Source organism: Panulirus ornatus, chromosome 8 (genome assembly GCF_036320965.1).
Source record: "Panulirus ornatus isolate Po-2019 chromosome 8, ASM3632096v1, whole genome shotgun sequence".
Lineage (NCBI taxonomy): Eukaryota > Metazoa > Arthropoda > Malacostraca > Decapoda > Palinuridae > Panulirus > Panulirus ornatus.
In genome coordinates, this window is record NC_092231.1 from 16,203,450 (window position 1) to 16,220,877 (window position 17,428).

General features: G+C 43.4%; 1 protein-coding gene across 1 annotated transcript in view; it reads left to right on the plus strand.

Annotated features, from left to right (window-relative positions):
• Positions 1-17,428, plus strand: part of LOC139749848 (solute carrier family 4 member 11-like) — an 898,465-nt gene that overhangs the window by 264,691 nt on the left and 616,346 nt on the right. Inside the window, exon 2 of the mRNA XM_071664173.1 lies at positions 11,186-11,226. Within this exon, the coding sequence (XP_071520274.1) occupies positions 11,186-11,226 (41 nt within the window). The remainder of the gene's footprint in view (positions 1-11,185; positions 11,227-17,428) is intronic.

A 17,428-nucleotide genomic window follows, 5' to 3' on the forward strand; every position in this document is an offset into this window, starting at 1 on the left:
AATTATACTTATTGATGGTGGTGGATTTAATGATTACTAACGGCTAATAGTCATTAGGTCAGAATTTGTATCATTGTCGAACATTTATATTGCGATGATTTCGGTGGTCGGCTGGGTTATCCGTGGTGTAGGCCTGTTACCTGCCAGGTTCATTAAAGCTGTAAAGGTCATTACCGCAACTTAAAAAGAATCTGAACACATTCATCGGGTGTTCAAGATCATCCCGAGACCTTCCGTGATCCTACTGTATCTATGGCCGATGGGAGAGAAAAATATATGGCTGGAGTTGTATATTTGTTGATCATTACAATGGACTGGATACATATCAACTCGGCCAGACATTTTCTCTTCTGTAAGATCTCATTTATGTGATTTTTGTCTTTTTAACCTTTTTTTGTTATCAAGTTCTCTTTTGTTTTAGTACACCAAAAGATACGTTCTGTTGAGCAGGGTTGGGGTAAATAAAGCAGGTGGTGGTGTGTAGCTCTTTGGTAAAGCTCAACTTTCAATCCTGCAGTGAAAGAAAAATGAAATTATGTAGCCGTTGAAAATATCCACACTTCGTTTTAGTAGAAATTAAAGCCTCGTGGGGGAAGAAAAAGATAGGAAGGCTAGTTTAAAGGCCCTCCGAACAGTCACCAGAGGTAGACGAGAGACTTCATATAATCACTGAACAGAAACTTTTAAAGAAAACGATCATGGAGGGAGGTTTTTAACATACCAACATCAGAAGAGGGAAAATCCTATCCCAGAAGCTCCGGGTGTAGAGTCTTAACTAACTCTACCTGATAATACCCTGATGTCATTAGTTGAAAAAAAAACTACTCGTGGGCAAGAACGGATTAGATTTTGTTCACGCTGCAATGGACGAACGATCTCGTTGATAATAGTGAAGTTGGAGAAAAGTTTTGTAGAAGCGATCACACATGAATCACTTTTGGGTTAACCCTCAGTGCCGTGTGTGATGTTGGTCGACATGAAAGTCGCCAAAAATATATATATTGGAGGTGGAAAGATGGAGTGAAAAAGATTTTGTGTGATCGGGGCCTGAACATGCAGGAGGGTGAAAGGAGGGCAAGGAATAGAGTGAATTGGATCGATGTGGTATACCGGGGTTGACGTGCCGTCAGTGGATTGAATCAGGGCATGTGAAGCGTCTGGGGTAAACCATGGAAAGCTGTGTAGGTATGTATATTTGCGTGTGTGGACGTATGTATATACATGTGTATGGGGGTGGGTTGGGCCATTTCTCTCGTCTGTTTCCTTGCGCTACCTCGCAAACGCGGGAGACAGCGACAAAGCAAAAATATATATATATATATATATATAGACCAGGTTTTAGACTTTGCAGATTTATTGGTCTTGGCAGCGTTTTTGACAGGCAAATGTGTGGTGATATCGTCAGTGTAAAGTGGGCTTGGCTCGGTAAATCTTCGATAACACTTACCAGAGCAGAAGAACTTAACATACGTACCGATGCCTAGCAGACGGTTGGGTCTTTTTTCCAAATCGAAGCAGTTAAAGTGGAACGATGAGCCAAAGAAATGCCTGTTGTCTAAGAGAGTAGTCATACGTCTCTCTCTCTCTCTCTCTCTCTCTCTCTCTCTCTCTCTCTCTCTCTCTCTCTCTCTCTCTCTCTCTCTCCACCTTCCCTCTGCCAACCCTATACCTTCTGTTCACCACCATCTTTACTTGGTCTTGAGGAAAAAGTAAATAATTTAGGTATGGGTAGAGAAACGTCTGTATGAAGTGAATGTTGCTGAATACAACAGCCACAGAAATCCAAAAAAGGAGTCTTATGGAAATGTTAGAAGCAAGATATTCACTTGGAACAGCGCCAGTGATAGGAAAAAAGAACAAGAGACAGTGCACAGGATCAAGGGAAAGATATGAAGGCTGTAAACACTGCAAACGAAAGACGAATGTTGGAGGAGAATCGAAGAACTATTGCCTAGTAAAATGGTCCATTGATTACGGTCGATGGTGACTTGGCTCAAGATAACGAAGCCATGGCAGAGATCTTCGGTGATTTTCTTTTTGCATTTGTGTTCACAATTTACGAAACAGCTCATGTCCCCAGCCTAGTTCCATTGCTTGAAACTGAATTTTTTTTTCAACACATTGACATAAAAGTTGAAGATAAAATAGCAGCAGTAAATGAGATAAAAGGTAAATAGAAGGCAGGTCCCTAGATAAGTTTTATCAAAGGAAATTAAAAACTAAGAAGGTTGAGGCCTCGACTGTTATTTCCAATAAGTAAGTTATTACGGTGAAAGTTCCGGAGGATTGGAAGTTTGCCAACGTAACACCACTATTAAAGAAAGTTGATAGATTTATGGAAACCGCATTTGGATCAGATGTGTAAACTGTTTAGAACACCACCACTTCATTAATGATTCGTAGCAATTCTTTCTTTTTTTTTCCACGAAATCGCTCTTCTGACAAATCTACTTGATTTTTTATGAAATTATCAGCGTGTGTGATGCAAGTAAAGCAGTTGATGTCATCTCTTATAGATACTCAAAATATATTTGATAAAATTAATCATCAAAGGCTACAAATAAAAGTGAAGTCACTTGATATAGATGGTGGTTTGGGTGTTGGTTTGACTGGCCAAACAAACGGTAGTGGTGAATGGTCAAGCCTCGCAATGGTTAGACGTAACAAGTGGTGTGCCACAGGGATCAGTCTTGGGACCGGTTCTTTTTCTCATGTATATTAATGATGCTGATAATATATATATATATATATATATATATATATATATATATATATATATATATATATATATATATATGAGTTTGAATGGAGAAAAACTGGAGGAAGTGAAGTGTTTTAGATATCTGGGAGTGGATCTGTCAGCGGATGGAACCATGGAAGCGGAAGTGGATCATAGGGTGGGGGAGGGGGCGAAAATTTTGGGAGCCTTGAAAAATGTGTGGAAGTCGAGAACATTATCTCGGAAAGCAAAAATGGGTATGTTTGAAGGAATAGTGGTTCCAACAATGTTGTATGGTTGCGAGGCGTGGGCTATGGATAGAGATGTGCGCAGGAGGATGGATGTGCTGGAAATGAGATGTTTGAGGACAATGTGTGGTGTGAGGTGGTTTGATCGAGTAAGTAACGTAAGGGTAAGAGAGATGTGTGGAAATAAAAAGAGCGTGGTTGAGAGAGCAGAAGAGGGTGTTTTGAAATGGTTTGGGCACATGGAGAGAATGAGTGAGGAAAGATTGACCAAGAGGATATATGTGTCGGAGGTGGAGGGAACGAGGAGAAGAGGGAGACCAAATTGGAGGTGGAAAGATGGAGTGAAAAAGATTTTGTGTGATCGGGGCCTGAACATGCAGGAGGGTGAAAGGAGGGCAAGGAATAGAGTGAATTGGAGCGATGTGGTATACAGGGGTTGACGTGCTGTCAGTGGATTGAATCAAGGCATGTGAAGCGTCTGGGGTAAACCATGGAAGGCTGTGTAGGTATGTATATTTGCGTGTGTGGACGTATGTACATGTGTATGGGGGGGGGGGGTTGGGCCATTTCTTTCGTCTGTTTCCTTGCGCTACCTCGCAAACGCGGGAGACAGCGACAAAGTATGAAAAAAAAAAAAAAATATATATATATATATATATATATATATTTCTTTCTTTCTTTCAAACTATTCGCCATTTCCCGCATTAGCGAGGTAGCGTTAAGAACAGAGGACTGGGCCTTTGAGGGAATACCCTCACCTGGCCCAATTCTCTGTTCCTTCTTTTGGAAAATTAAAAAAAAACCGAGAGGGGAGGATTTCCAGCCCCCCGCTCCCTCCCCTTTTAGTCGCCTTCTACGACACGCAGGGAATACGTGGGAAGTACTCTTAATCCCCTATCCCCAGGGATCATATATATATATATATATATATATATATATATATATATATATATATATATGCATAATGAGAGTGGCATTGATTAAGAAATTCATTTGCCAGTGTTGTCTCAGCTAACATAAAAAAAAAAGACTGCACAAGGACGCACAGAGATGATGAACGCAAAACCTTCAACAAGGTGTGGACGATCGGCCCTCCAGTACATTCTCTCACGGCAAGAAATGTCAAAAACGACCCATAAACTTATGTTTACATTTCCTTGAACAACGTACCGTCATAATAACGTCACCAAACTTCGACTATTAAAAGAGATCCGTAATGTAGCCACCAACACTATTTATAACCTAAACAGCATATATCTCCCTCGTGCAGGAAATGGAGCATGGACATAATTTAAGCAAACGACATCATTTTAATGGCGGTCGCTGGTAACGCACTCCCTTGAACATACCCCCCACCTCGCAGATACTGGAGGCATCCACACACACACACACACACACACACACACACACACACACACCAGGCGCGACAGAGACTGGAAAGTGTAAACGTAAACAAGTTTACAACTGTGGCACGAGGGCCAGTAAAACCCAACGACTTAAGCAGTAACGGATACCCTGCATGCCCCTGGCCGAGAGGAACCATGAAATACTGGGCCCCCCACACTAACCTCGTAGTGGTGATGCGGGAGAGCCACACTAGGTAAAAGCGAAGCCTAACAAGGTTGCCTGGGTTTTTGGGGTACCTCATAGAGAGGCAGATACAACCTCTGGTGAAGTCGCGTCCTTTCTATAGCTAACCTGCAGAGGCGCTCCTCCTCCTCCTCCCCCACACTCGCCTTGCCTGTGTATCACACATGCCGAGGCTACAGAAAGGTACAAAATAAGGCATTACGATTCGTCACTAAGGAATGATATGATTATGTTGAGAATACAGAGGGTCAACATGAGCGACCATAATTGCTTAAAAGAAGCAAAGCAAAGAAGAAGAAAAAAATGGCAGAAATTAGAATACGTTGAAGACACCAGCTGCCTACAATATCATCAGTTCTCGACAGCAGAACAAATACCTGGTTCTGTGAAGCCTCCAGACACCGAGGGCAACTTACTCATCCATCGATGGATATCATATAAACACAGCCTCGCCCAGGTAAATCCCGTTCTAAACCAACAAACATCTGTACGCGCATACACCAGGACGCCCGGGGTGTATAGATATACGTGTCCATCAAACGATTAATACACTTTAGTAAATCCATTATACTTTATGTACTTTACAGCTATCTGCACATTACCTCCCCCGTCCAGCCCCTCACTTTTCCCTCCTAATACCCAACTCGAAAATAAAAGAATTGATGCGAGAACAGAGGTTCGATTCCAAGTTCACAGCGATGGCACAGTGTGAGCTTTGTGTTGTACATTACGTCTGCAGTCTGACAATGGCTCAAAATAAAAGTAAGCAATTACTCTGCCCATCCGGATCGGGGTATTGGACACAAACCATGTGAATAATGGACAACATGCGTCTCATTGGTTAGATACACAGATTATGTTCACAGGACACATGTGGACATCCACAACATCCCACCACCACCACCACCCACCCACCCCTGCTTCTCTCTGTCCCACAGTCCAGCTGGAATTAATCTGAGCTACGTAGTCTGCAACAACAGGCCTGGCAGGATATCCCCGGCCATTTTATCAAATGTTGATAGATAGTCATTCATCATAGAATATCAGACATTGGTAGATAGTCATTGATCATAGAATATCAGACATTGGTAGATAGTCATTCATCATAGAATATCAGACATTGGTAGATAGTCATTCATCATAGAATATCAGACATTGGAAGACTTTGATAACTAACTGAAGGTCGAGAATGGGAGAACTAAAGAAACGTCCCAGGTTAAAGTACCAGGGAACTGCTGCGTTGACCAAGGGTCTTGATATGTCAAGTGCCACTTGAGGTTCACTGGGACGTCCTGCATACCCCTCGGAGATGAGCTTATCGCAGGTTGATAACCCTTAATGTAAGTGTTGTAGTGAGGGGTCGCGGAGGAATGGAGATGTGAGAGCCATAGTCGCTAAACTCTACTGAGTCATCTCTTCTGCATGACAGGAAATCCATGACCTCTTGCTGCTGGCATTCCTTCGTCCATTCTTCTTGCATTAATGACGAAGACTTGAATACTAGGATGGGGACCAGAGTCATTTGGTCCGTATTCTTCTTCTTCTCGTATTTATTGATAGTTAAGCAGGCGACTTCATGACTCCTTCCTGATAAGGTTGACTTAGGCGTTCGCTAAGCTGTGTGATACGACGGGGAGAACCGGCCGTATCGCACCTGAAGGCCCCACTGGATGTCAGAATGCACGGATGATTTGCTGGCCTTGTAGACCGGTCGCCATTCATGGGTGAGGTGTGGCTGGTTCATGAGGTGTGTGAGTCTTGTGTGACTGCCTGCTGTGTGTGTGTGTGTGTGTGTATGTGTGTGTGTGTGTGTGTGTGTGTGTGCTTATCATTGCTTGCCGAACTGATACCATTGTTGCTCCTGCTGTGGTTGCAGCCTAATCATTGCCTCTGGGCTATTGTGTTGTGTTTCATGAGTGCCGGTGACCGAGAAGAGAAAGACCATCGTCCCGGTTCATAGTCGCAGCCTGGTGAGGTGGTGGGAGCGCTGGCCCAGTCCTCACTGCCGGTCTAGTGAAGGAGTGGATGATGATACCCAGGGTCTTGGTGAGAGGAGAGGGAGTGAGTGTTATGGTCCAGTTCTTGGTCATAGCCTCGGGTGGGCGTGGGAGCTTTGAGATCAGTTCTTACTCTTCGTGTAGGGAGATTGGGTGCGTTGATCCAGTTTCTGCTCTAAACTTTACAAGAGAGTGGGTGAGTTAGCCCAGTTTTGGCTCTAATCTAAGGTGGGAGTGAGTGCGATGCGTACCATTTTGGTTCTAGCGAGAGGAGGGGCTGAATGCATTGTCACCAGTCCCTCCTCACAACTAGGGAGTGGGGTGAGGACCTTGTTGACAGATGTTGGCCACAAGTTGGGGAGGGTGTTCGTTGGCTTATTCATTATTCTCCCTCGGAGCCGGAGGGCAGGCAAGACTGGAATACTGACAGAGTAGCACACGAGGAAGGTGCTGAAGGATTCAGCAACGGAAAGACCCACAGAAAGATGCGTCTTAGAAGTTGTTGTTATTGAGTCTGGATCGTGTGGCTCACATATGTGTCTTTATGTCTTTACGTTTTTTTTTTTCTTTTTTTTTGTTTCAATCAGTTCCTGTGATCACCTGGGATTGTGGCGTCACGAGCAGCCACACTTGCTTTTCTAACAGTACGTAAACCAACAACAGCTGGCTTTATTCGAAGGAAAAGCTTATAATGCTTTACAAATATCAGTTCTTGCTTTTGTTTGTAATTTCGCGAGACGGGGAGACCCATATGGTAAAGACTTTGTGAACGTGATCAAGGATCCCCCGTCATGTTGCTGTACCAGAGGACTGGACAATACTTCCTAGTCCTCTGGTCTTTTGTAATGAACTGGTTTAAGGGACGCTCCTGAACGGTGATGTTCGATGATCAAGTAGCAGCACGTGTTAAGGTTCAGCTAGCCCGCTGTTGGTCCTGGCAGCAGAAAGAGTGGGCATTTGGTGATCTCTAGTGTGTGGCTGAGGTGTCCAGGTTTACCAGACGAAGTTAAACCCAAGTAAGGCTGTCCCCCCGCCTCATGCAGGGCAAGGGTAGCTTTTCCACAAGGGACAATATACCAGACAATCCTCCCTCACTCCGCAGCCTGCCCTCCCATCATTCTAAGCTCCTCACCCCACACCACACACACACTCGCACAATAGGCAAGCAAGCGGACTGCTTACATGTAAATTGCCGGATCGCGCGACACGCTGACCCCCCCGTGTGACCTCGCAGCGAGGGGTCGTGTGTGGCGATGTGCTTCCTAAGGATATCCTAACGTTTCAAGAGAGAGTAAGTGTTAAGAGGAGTTTGCAGAGCCTGTGTGTTGTGAGGCCAGACACGTGCACTGCTTACTTCTCATGCCGGATTTGACCACAATGTAATGTGTGTGTGTGTGTGTTCCAAAGTTTATGCACTTGTCTCTATTTCGTGTAACCCCTGGATACTCGTATAATCATATGTACATCCCCCTCGACTACCCCCGTACACATACATTACTCTTACCTTTCCACGTGGGATATTCCCCTGGGAGAACTCCCTCAGTGACAAAGAAAAAAACCTTACCAGGCAGCATTAACCGGGGCGAAGGTCTCAGTCGTGAGGAAGAGAACAGTGCACAGGAAAAAGACGAGCACAAAAGTTTCTTTTTGTTTCTGTCAGTAACTTCGGATCTCTACCAAATTTTGTCAACGTCATTAGTAGATGTATTCTTGTTTGGGGATAAATACAAATATTTTTTTTTTTTTTGTGTGTGTGTGTGTAAAGCAATGGTCGACTGCTGTATCTTCATGCAAGATGTAAGAGGCAGCGTTCATTAGAGGGTATTGCTCTAGTAACATGGGGCTATCATATAGGGTCTGGCCCCACCACAACCACCACACTGGTCTAGCACCACCACAACCACAACACTGGTCTGGCCCCATCACAACCACAACACTGGTCTGGCCCCATCACAACCACAACACTGGTCTGGCCCCATCACAACCACAACACTGGTCTGGCCCCATCACAACCACAACACTGGTCTGGCCCCACCACAACCACCACATTGATCTAGCACCCACCACAAGGACTGTCTATGAGGGCAAAGATGGATATTTTTGATGATAACGCGGTCACGACGATGTTAATTGGTTGCGAGTCAGGAGGCGGCGGATGTGTTAGAACTGAAATGCCTGAGAACAATATACGGAGCGAGCACGGTTGATCATGTGCACGGAACGACAGGACGAGAGAGAGAGAGAGAGAGAGAGAGAGAGAGAGAGAGAGAGAGAGAGAGAGAGAGAGAGAGAGAGAGAGAGTTTGCGGAACATGATCGAAAAAAAGAGCGGGCCAGGGTATGCTAATACGTTCTAGTCACATGGAGAGGAGCAAAGGGAAAGGGAAGACCCAGGAGATGGAAGGATAGAGTGAAAAAAAAAGATTTAATCAGGACGTGAATATGCAGGAGGGTGAGAGGCGTGGATTGGGAATACATCGAAATGGAACTAAACCAGGGCATCTGAAGTGGTCAGGGGATTACAAGGAAGGCTCTGCAGAGCTTGGCTATGAAGGGGGCTCTGGTTTCGGTGCAATATATATATATATATATATATATATATATATATATATATATATCCCTGGGGATAGGGGAGAAAGAATACTTCCCACGTATTCCCTGCGTGTCGTAGAAGGCGACTAAAAGGGGAGGGAGCGGGGGGGTGGAAATCCTCCCCTCTCAATTTTTTTTTTTTTTTAATTTTCCAAAAGAAGGAACGGAGAAAGGGGCCAGGTGAGGATATTCCCTCAGTGGCCCAGTTCTCTGTTCTTAACGCTACCTCGCTAACGCGGGAAATGGCGAATAGTTTGAAAAAAAAAGAAAATATATATATATATATATATATATATATATATATATATATATATATATATATATATATATATATATATATATATAATAAATGGTATGTGATTGGGAGAAAACAAGTTTGATATCGTGAAGAAGAATTATCAGTAGTGTGCTGGCTGATCTACTGGATATCTCCTGGATATTATTACTGTACAAAATCTCTTGCAAACTCGTGAAGGTTCGGTGTCGTGTGGGGAGAGGTCAAGGTTGTGCAGACTGGCGGGATACTAAGCACGAAATTCCCATGTGGATAAGAAGGAAAAATGAGCTTTTCGAAAAGTGTGTCTTGTCAGTGTAACTTTTAACTCTTGGCGTTAGTAATGAGAGACGTCCAGGACCGTCTACCAGAACTGGTGAAGGGAAGAATGACGGTGTTAGATATACTAACGTTTTCTTTAGCAGTTGGAGGGGGGGGTTAAGTGAGAGAAAACGTAAGTGCCTTTAGTCTTTAAAGAAAACGAAGATTTCTCAGTTCGATGCCAGACCGACACGTGACAGGCGGCCCCCAGCACGTGGCTCCTTACTTGCAAGGGTCCAGGGGGGCTTCGTGAACCCAACAGGTCGACCCCGGAACAAGTTATTCCTGAAGGCGATCTCATCCATGAATGAAAGTCTATTGATCACGACTAAAATCTGCAAGATTTAGGCGATAAGCTTTGTATGACCTAACCTACCATGATGGCCTGACCCGTTCGAGTGAGGTCAAAGGCCAGGGCTTCAGGTCTGATGCTTAAAAGGTCGTCCCTGTCGTGCTCAAGGGTCGTGCCGTCATGCTCATGGGTACACCACTCGATGAATGAACACTTATGACTAAAAGGTGACTGAAATCTCGTATTTCTTTTTACAAGATGGACATTGACGTCGTTTGGACACACATGTTGTCTCATTTGGACACATGTTGTCTCGTTTGGACACATATGTTGTCTCCTTTGGACACATATGTTGTCTCGTTTGGGCACATATGTTGTCTCGTTTGGACACTTTTGTTGTCTCGTTAATGTTGTCTCGTTTTGACACATATGTTGTCTCGTTTGAACACATATGTTGTCTCGTTTGGACACGTATGTTGTCTCGTTTGGACACGTATGGTGTTCCTATTAAGCATTTAGGTTATAGATTGGTCCTGTGTCTCGCTTTGTGTAGTGTAATGTTCAGCAGCGTCCAGAGGGACGACTGTGTGTCACTAGAGGCTGGTGATGAACTGCTGTAGGTCCTCACTGTACAAGGCAGTCTGGTTACAAGGTCATCGATTCTCATGTAGAGTGGATGATCCACAGGTGTTTGTCCAGAAGCGTTTCCTCATGGCTGTTAAGGTTTGTTAAGTCCTTTGCCTCATTTGCTTGTCCAGTATCCCTCTTGTACTTGCACACACATATATACGTATACACAAATGCATCATTACATAGTTCTTTGTGTTTCAGGGTCATAGATTATCATGTGTCTTGCACACACACATATACGTATACACAAATGCATCATTACATAGTTCTTTGTGTTTCAGGGTCATAGATTATCATGTGTCTGTTTTTTTCTTAAAGATATCACCATATGTATGACCTCTACATTTTCTTACACTCGTCCAAAGACCCCATGAAACATCAGTTAATTCAGTTAATCCTCACCCAGCATCACCTGCGTAGTGGAGCAGGTCAGACAGAGGTCAGGTGGTGTGCTTGACCACTGGCCCGTGTTTACCTCGCCATCAAGAACCATAATAAATCCTTTTTCTATTTTCTGTTGCAGATGACGGAGACGAGGTGACCCTGATGTACGCCAAGCATGAGGTAGGTGAACTGATTTTCTACGAGTGTGCTACTTGCTGAGGGCTTCCTTAGTTCATGATATCACCAGGGAGGGCACTGTTATCTGGTTCACTGATTCAGGAACCTCATGTTACACGACTTCGCAGCGAAGCATCGTGATGGCGACAGAGGAAAAAGTGTAGAATTACTAAGAGTATCAACGTAGGTATATATATATATATATATATATATATATATATATATATGTATGAGGATGAAGCGAGGCCTCGACAGCCCAGCTTAGCTCCCTACAGGAGCTTCATCCGTTGGGGGAAGGAAAGAGGCTAAAGTAGAAGAAAAAAAATAGAAATGAGTCGCCATTGTAATGAATGCGCGTGATTATGTATACGAACCTCATCCTTTGCACTTGCAAGTGACACAACACAGGGCCCAAGACTAGTTGTCGTAAGTGACAGAGCAACGCGCGACTAGATAAAGAAGTATTGTCGTTTTTAAAGGAACAAGAAGTTGAGGACAGTTAACTCGCCATAGATTTTACCATCTGAGACAGTATTGCGGTTCTACGGCGTTTGTGTGTTGAGGTGGGGAAACCCGAAAGCAACTCTACCTGAATATATATATATATATATATATATATATATATATATATATATATATATATATATATATATATATATATATATATATTGATACAACACCTAACACCTCTTTTACGAGACTTCAGAAGCTTCGAGGCTGCACTCCAATCAGAAACAGGGGAACGATGGTCGCCTTAGGAGCGTGAAGTTCCTCAACGAGACTGTAATCCCTTTAATCCATTTACTATGTTACAGCATCAGCGGAATTGACTTCTCACTTGCAGCGTAACCACATGCAGACGAAGCCCTGCAACACCATTATATATATATATATATATATATATATATATATATATATATATATATATATATATATATATATATATATATATATACATAATTGGGTGTTAACGAACTCCGCTTGCTTGACCACGAATTTGAAGTCGCCTTCATCGCGCCTGTATTATTGCCAGCTGACTGAAGGCCGTACTGTTTCTTACATGAACCTCTCGCTTCAAAGGAGTCCATCATTTCCCTGCTACTGGAGCTAGCGCAGCCTCGATGCTGCAGGAGATCCTGGAAAACAGGTCCTGGACGACACCACGATCCTTTTAAGTATAAGTAGATACAGGAATATACAGGTGTGGGTAAGAATGTATGTAATATCACTTAAATTCGTTTCTGAATACCAGAGTTATTCAAATAGATGTATTTATAGATGCATTTACGTTTGGGCATTTCTTTACGTATCTGAATACATCTTGGAAGCAATTGGTTTGCATAATACAAACGCTTTGAATGCATTTTCGATTACACTTTTTAAGGAGAACTATAAACCGTAGAGAGATTCGTGACCTGTATAACAAAGGATTCGTGCCTCACGCAACGTCATTCGTACTATGTGCTTCATAGTGAATGAATTGCCTCACTATCGCTAAAGACGAAACATATTCGAATAGGGAAATAGAAAGACATAACAACAACGTAGACCCATCTAGTACGAATGAATAAGTGTGTTACGACAGCTTTTAATTTATATAGTGAACATGTGGCAACTAACCAGCGATGATGCCATATGGGGATGATGTATTTTCACTGTCTCATACACGACAGGTTGTATCGTCATCACGTGCTGGGTTGTGATTAGGTCTCTCCCTCAACGAGGGACCAATCACCGTCCCGTCTTAACGAGTGTCACGGGGAGCTACTATCTTTATGGTCTTTAAACAAGAAGGAAAACATTAAAGACTAGAGCGGTTTGTGTGGCTGACCATACTCATTCAAGGGCCGCCCGAAGTCGAACGTATATGGTTAGGTTCGAATCCTAGTTGTGGCACTCGGTACACAGTCAACCCAGTTGTTCATCCTCCCTGTCGACTCTAGTCTTCTGGGAGTCCTAAGCTAGAGTCTCTTGCATGGGCATCTCTGCCCTCCAAACTCACCCCTTGTATCGCAAACTCGAGGTGTGTGTGTGTGTGTGTGTGCTTGGAGGAATGCCTCTTGGTAAAATCTTGAACTTTAAGGGTGTGTGGGATAGCATTTCCTGCTTTCTAAAGGTTGCCATTAACTGTCAGGACTAAATGGCCCTCAACACAGGTAGGGGCCAGGTGCTGTGGGCGTCTGAAGCCTTGATTAGGGCACTCAGTTGCCCGCGCCGTTTCAGCTAGCATAGGAAAAATGCTTTAAATGGATGAAGTAATCCATCCATTATCGAGTTCGTGAATATTTCAAGAGTATGTCTGGGAGTGGCAGCACCGCCAGATGATCTGCATATTGTGTAGACAAAATCATTTCTGCAATTGTTACCAACACACTATATATATATATATATATATATATATATATATATATATATATATATATATATATATATATATATATATATCGCATGTTTACCAAATGGCGTTCAAGCTACGTCTCTTCGTTGTATATCAACTGACTGTTACATTTCTCTCTTTGTGTCCCCCCTGATGATGTGATTATGACACGAAAGTGCACTTGGGAACTTATCGTGTTTCATTTTCCCCGTGGACTCATACGAATGTATATATATATATATATATATATATATATATATATATATATATATATATATATATATATATATATATATGTATGTGTATATATATGTATGTGTATATATATGTATGTGTATGTATATATATATATATATATATATATATATATATATATATATATATATATATATATATATATATATATGTATGTGTATATATATGTATGTGTATGTATATATATATATATATATATATATATATATATATATATATATATATATATATATATATATATATATATATGTATGTGTATATATATGTATGTGTATGTATATATATATATATATATATATATATATATATATATATATATATATATATATATATATATATATATATTTAAAGGTAAGCAACTGCAGAAACACATGTTAACGAGAGGATGTGTATTACACATGATCACTCCACCAACTTCTCTCTTTCCCGTCATCGCCAGTCCTCCGCGGGAGGCATTGCCCACCTGAATTGGATGTACTTAGCGGCGAGGGGAGAGGAAGGGACAGGTGAGGTCCTGCCGGTCTGTTAATCATTCCATTATTAAACACGTTGTCAGCAGGTGTGTCATGGTCAGTGTTATTCTTCTACTCTTCGGTTTAGAGCGGACTGCTGGACTGGCTCGTCGTATCAGGCAGTTAGAATATGTGGACAGGTTCACGCTGCTAGAAATACAGGATTGTGTGAAGGACTCAGACGTATATGAGATCCCATTGTCCAATCTTCACGAGATTCACGCACACTAAAATTCTTTTTCACTTGAGAGATTTCGACAAGAAAATGGAGGAAGTTTTGAATTTTAGAAGACCAAAAATTTTGGGCCCAATTAATGGTCATATCAGTTCCAGTCACACGAGGTTTATAGTTTAGAGCAAACGATGGTTAGGCTTGAATGAGGCCACAAGGTCAAAGGTTAGGTTAGGATTGGTAGAAGTTCCATAGTTTGTGATGCGATGTTGGTAGAGATTAACTTCATAAGCGCATCCTTATTTCTGGTCATTTTTCTCTCTATAGTTCCGTCACTTGACCTCCACAACAGCGAAACACGATCCTCTAGTCTCGACCATATGAGATCCAACACCAAGATTATCATATCATATACGTACAGGAGACCAATCACTTGACACCATGTAACACTACCTGAACCTATTGTTATCTTGGCCTTAAAAAGATTATAAACCAGCGCTCCTCAGCCGGATTTGCCTGGCGTCTTACCGCGTCCATGACTTCATTCACCACGACCCCTCATAACCCCCACAGGTGTATACAGACAGGTGCAGGGGATGGGGGGGATATATCATTCCCACGTATGTCTACTACAAAGGTAAAGGGGGGAAAGACGCAACCTGGAAACTGCGCCATTTCTGTGTCCTTTCTCAACTACGTGTTCATTCCTGGTCTAGTGTTATTCTAGGGCAAAAACATTCTGTTAGCTCAGCGCCAACAGCTGGCATCCCACCTTCTGAGCACCGCTGATCCAGGCCCTAACATATAACAGTATGTGGGACGGACTTGGGCTGGTCACGCGCATCCCTCCTGGTGTACGTAATGTGTTTTGCGTCGAATTAGAATCTTTCTTTTGCCTGTGATAAAAATTGAGTATCTAGACACATTTGAAAGCTCTCTCTCTCTCTCTCTCTCTCTCTCTCTCTCTCTCTCTCTCTCTCTCTCTCTCTCTCTCTCTCTCTCTCTCTCTCTCTCTCTCTCATATATATATATATATATATATATATATATATATATATATATATATATATATATATATAACACCCTCGAGAAATCATATCATAAAGGGGATTGAAATGGAATTAGGTCCAAGATAGACAGTGAAGTAGATTAAAGTTGACAACATCAAGTTAGGTCAACTGACCTGTCGTGTTGGTGTGGATGAAATGAGAAAATCCTTCGTTGGATCCAGATCATCATGACCAAATGACAGGTTTTGGTGATTTTCTCTCCAGGCAATAAGTGTAAATTTCTACGAATTTTCTTCTAAGAAGACACGATTAAAAGGTGCACTTTTGGTACTAGTGTCGCTGAAGATAAGATAAGATCACTATATTCGTTTACGTCCGTGTTGGTCACTGTGGTGGAGGTGGGTGACCGTGGGGAACGGAGGCTACACAAGGAACGTGTATATCATTAGACCACGTCATTGGCCTGGTGCTACACCAAGCCTCCACAAGGGTCTCATACACCAGCTGTCACTTCCCTTCACTGTTCTCCGTCCCAGAGTTTTCCTGCGTTGAGACATCGGCCGTAATTAGCGTCTCTACACCTGCTTCCTCTCTCGACCTTCCTCTCTGCCTCTGCTTCTAGCTCTACCGTTGCCTCTACCTGCCGTCTCCCTCTTGTTCTATCCTCCCCCGTTATCCCGTAATCTCCCTCCCCACCTTCTAACCTCCGTAGCTACTTTCGCTCCTCTTCTTCTTATCTCTAACTCTTCTTGTGCCTTCGGAGTAACCATGTCACCTCTAACCTTACCTGTGCCTCCGTCTCTGCCTGTTTGGCCCCTCCTGTGTCCCTGCTTCTGCTCCTAGCTGCCGCCCTGATCTTGACCTCTATATACGTCCGTATCTTAAGCACTTGGTTCTCCTCCTGCCTCCGCCTTTTCCTATACGCCTGTCGTTCCTTCAGCCATAACTCGCCACCTTGTGCCTCGTCTCTTCTCTTGATGTCATATTCAACTCGTTATTCTATTTGTACATCTGATGTTTGCCACGTTCCTGGAGTCTTGCCACCATGCCTGCCCAGGCGCTGTGTCTTTCACCCTTCGAGCACGACGGTCTGACATCTGAGCACGACGGTAGGATCCCTGGTTAAGCTAGCCAGTCCAGCGACCCGACCGTATATGATTCAGACCACGCCATCCTACCGCAAGATCGCACTGTCGTTCTCTAGCACCGCAATGTCGTGTTCGAGGGATGAACCTTACCTGAGGCTTCTGTTAACCTTGTTCTTAAAGACTCGCTCCCTCTCGTCACAGTCATGCACCCTCCCCTCCCACTCTATCCCCCCAGGCCAGGCGGAGGGCTCTTCTCCCTCCCGACCACCCCCCACACCAGCACAGTGATGGCTACCCCCCTCCACCTCTCTCCCCCTCCCCTACCTCCCCAGGCTGAGGTTGGACTAAGATTTATATGGATTATTCTTCTTCAGGTAGCCGTCACTTACCGTGCCATGAGGGGGGACTCATGACTCGGTAATTCACGCGACCGGCGAAATTTACGGCCAGCTGGTCTACAACCAGGGCTGTGCTCTCACACTGCCTGCATTTTGGTTTTCTAGAGCACTGGTGGATGCTGGATCTCTCTCTCTCTCTCTCTCTCTCTCTCTCTCTCTCTCTCTCTCTCTCTCTCTCTCTCTCTCCCTCCCTCCCTCCTTCCCTCTCCCTCTCTCTCTCTCTCTCTCTCTCTCTCTCTCTCTCTCTCTCTCTCTCTCTCTCTCTCTCTCTCTCTCTCTCTCTCTCTCTCTCTCTCTCTCTCTCCCTCCCTCCCTCCCTCCTTCCCTCTCCCTCTCTCTCTCTCTCTCTCTCTCTCTCTCTCTCTCTCTCTCTCTCTCTCTCTCTCTCTCTCT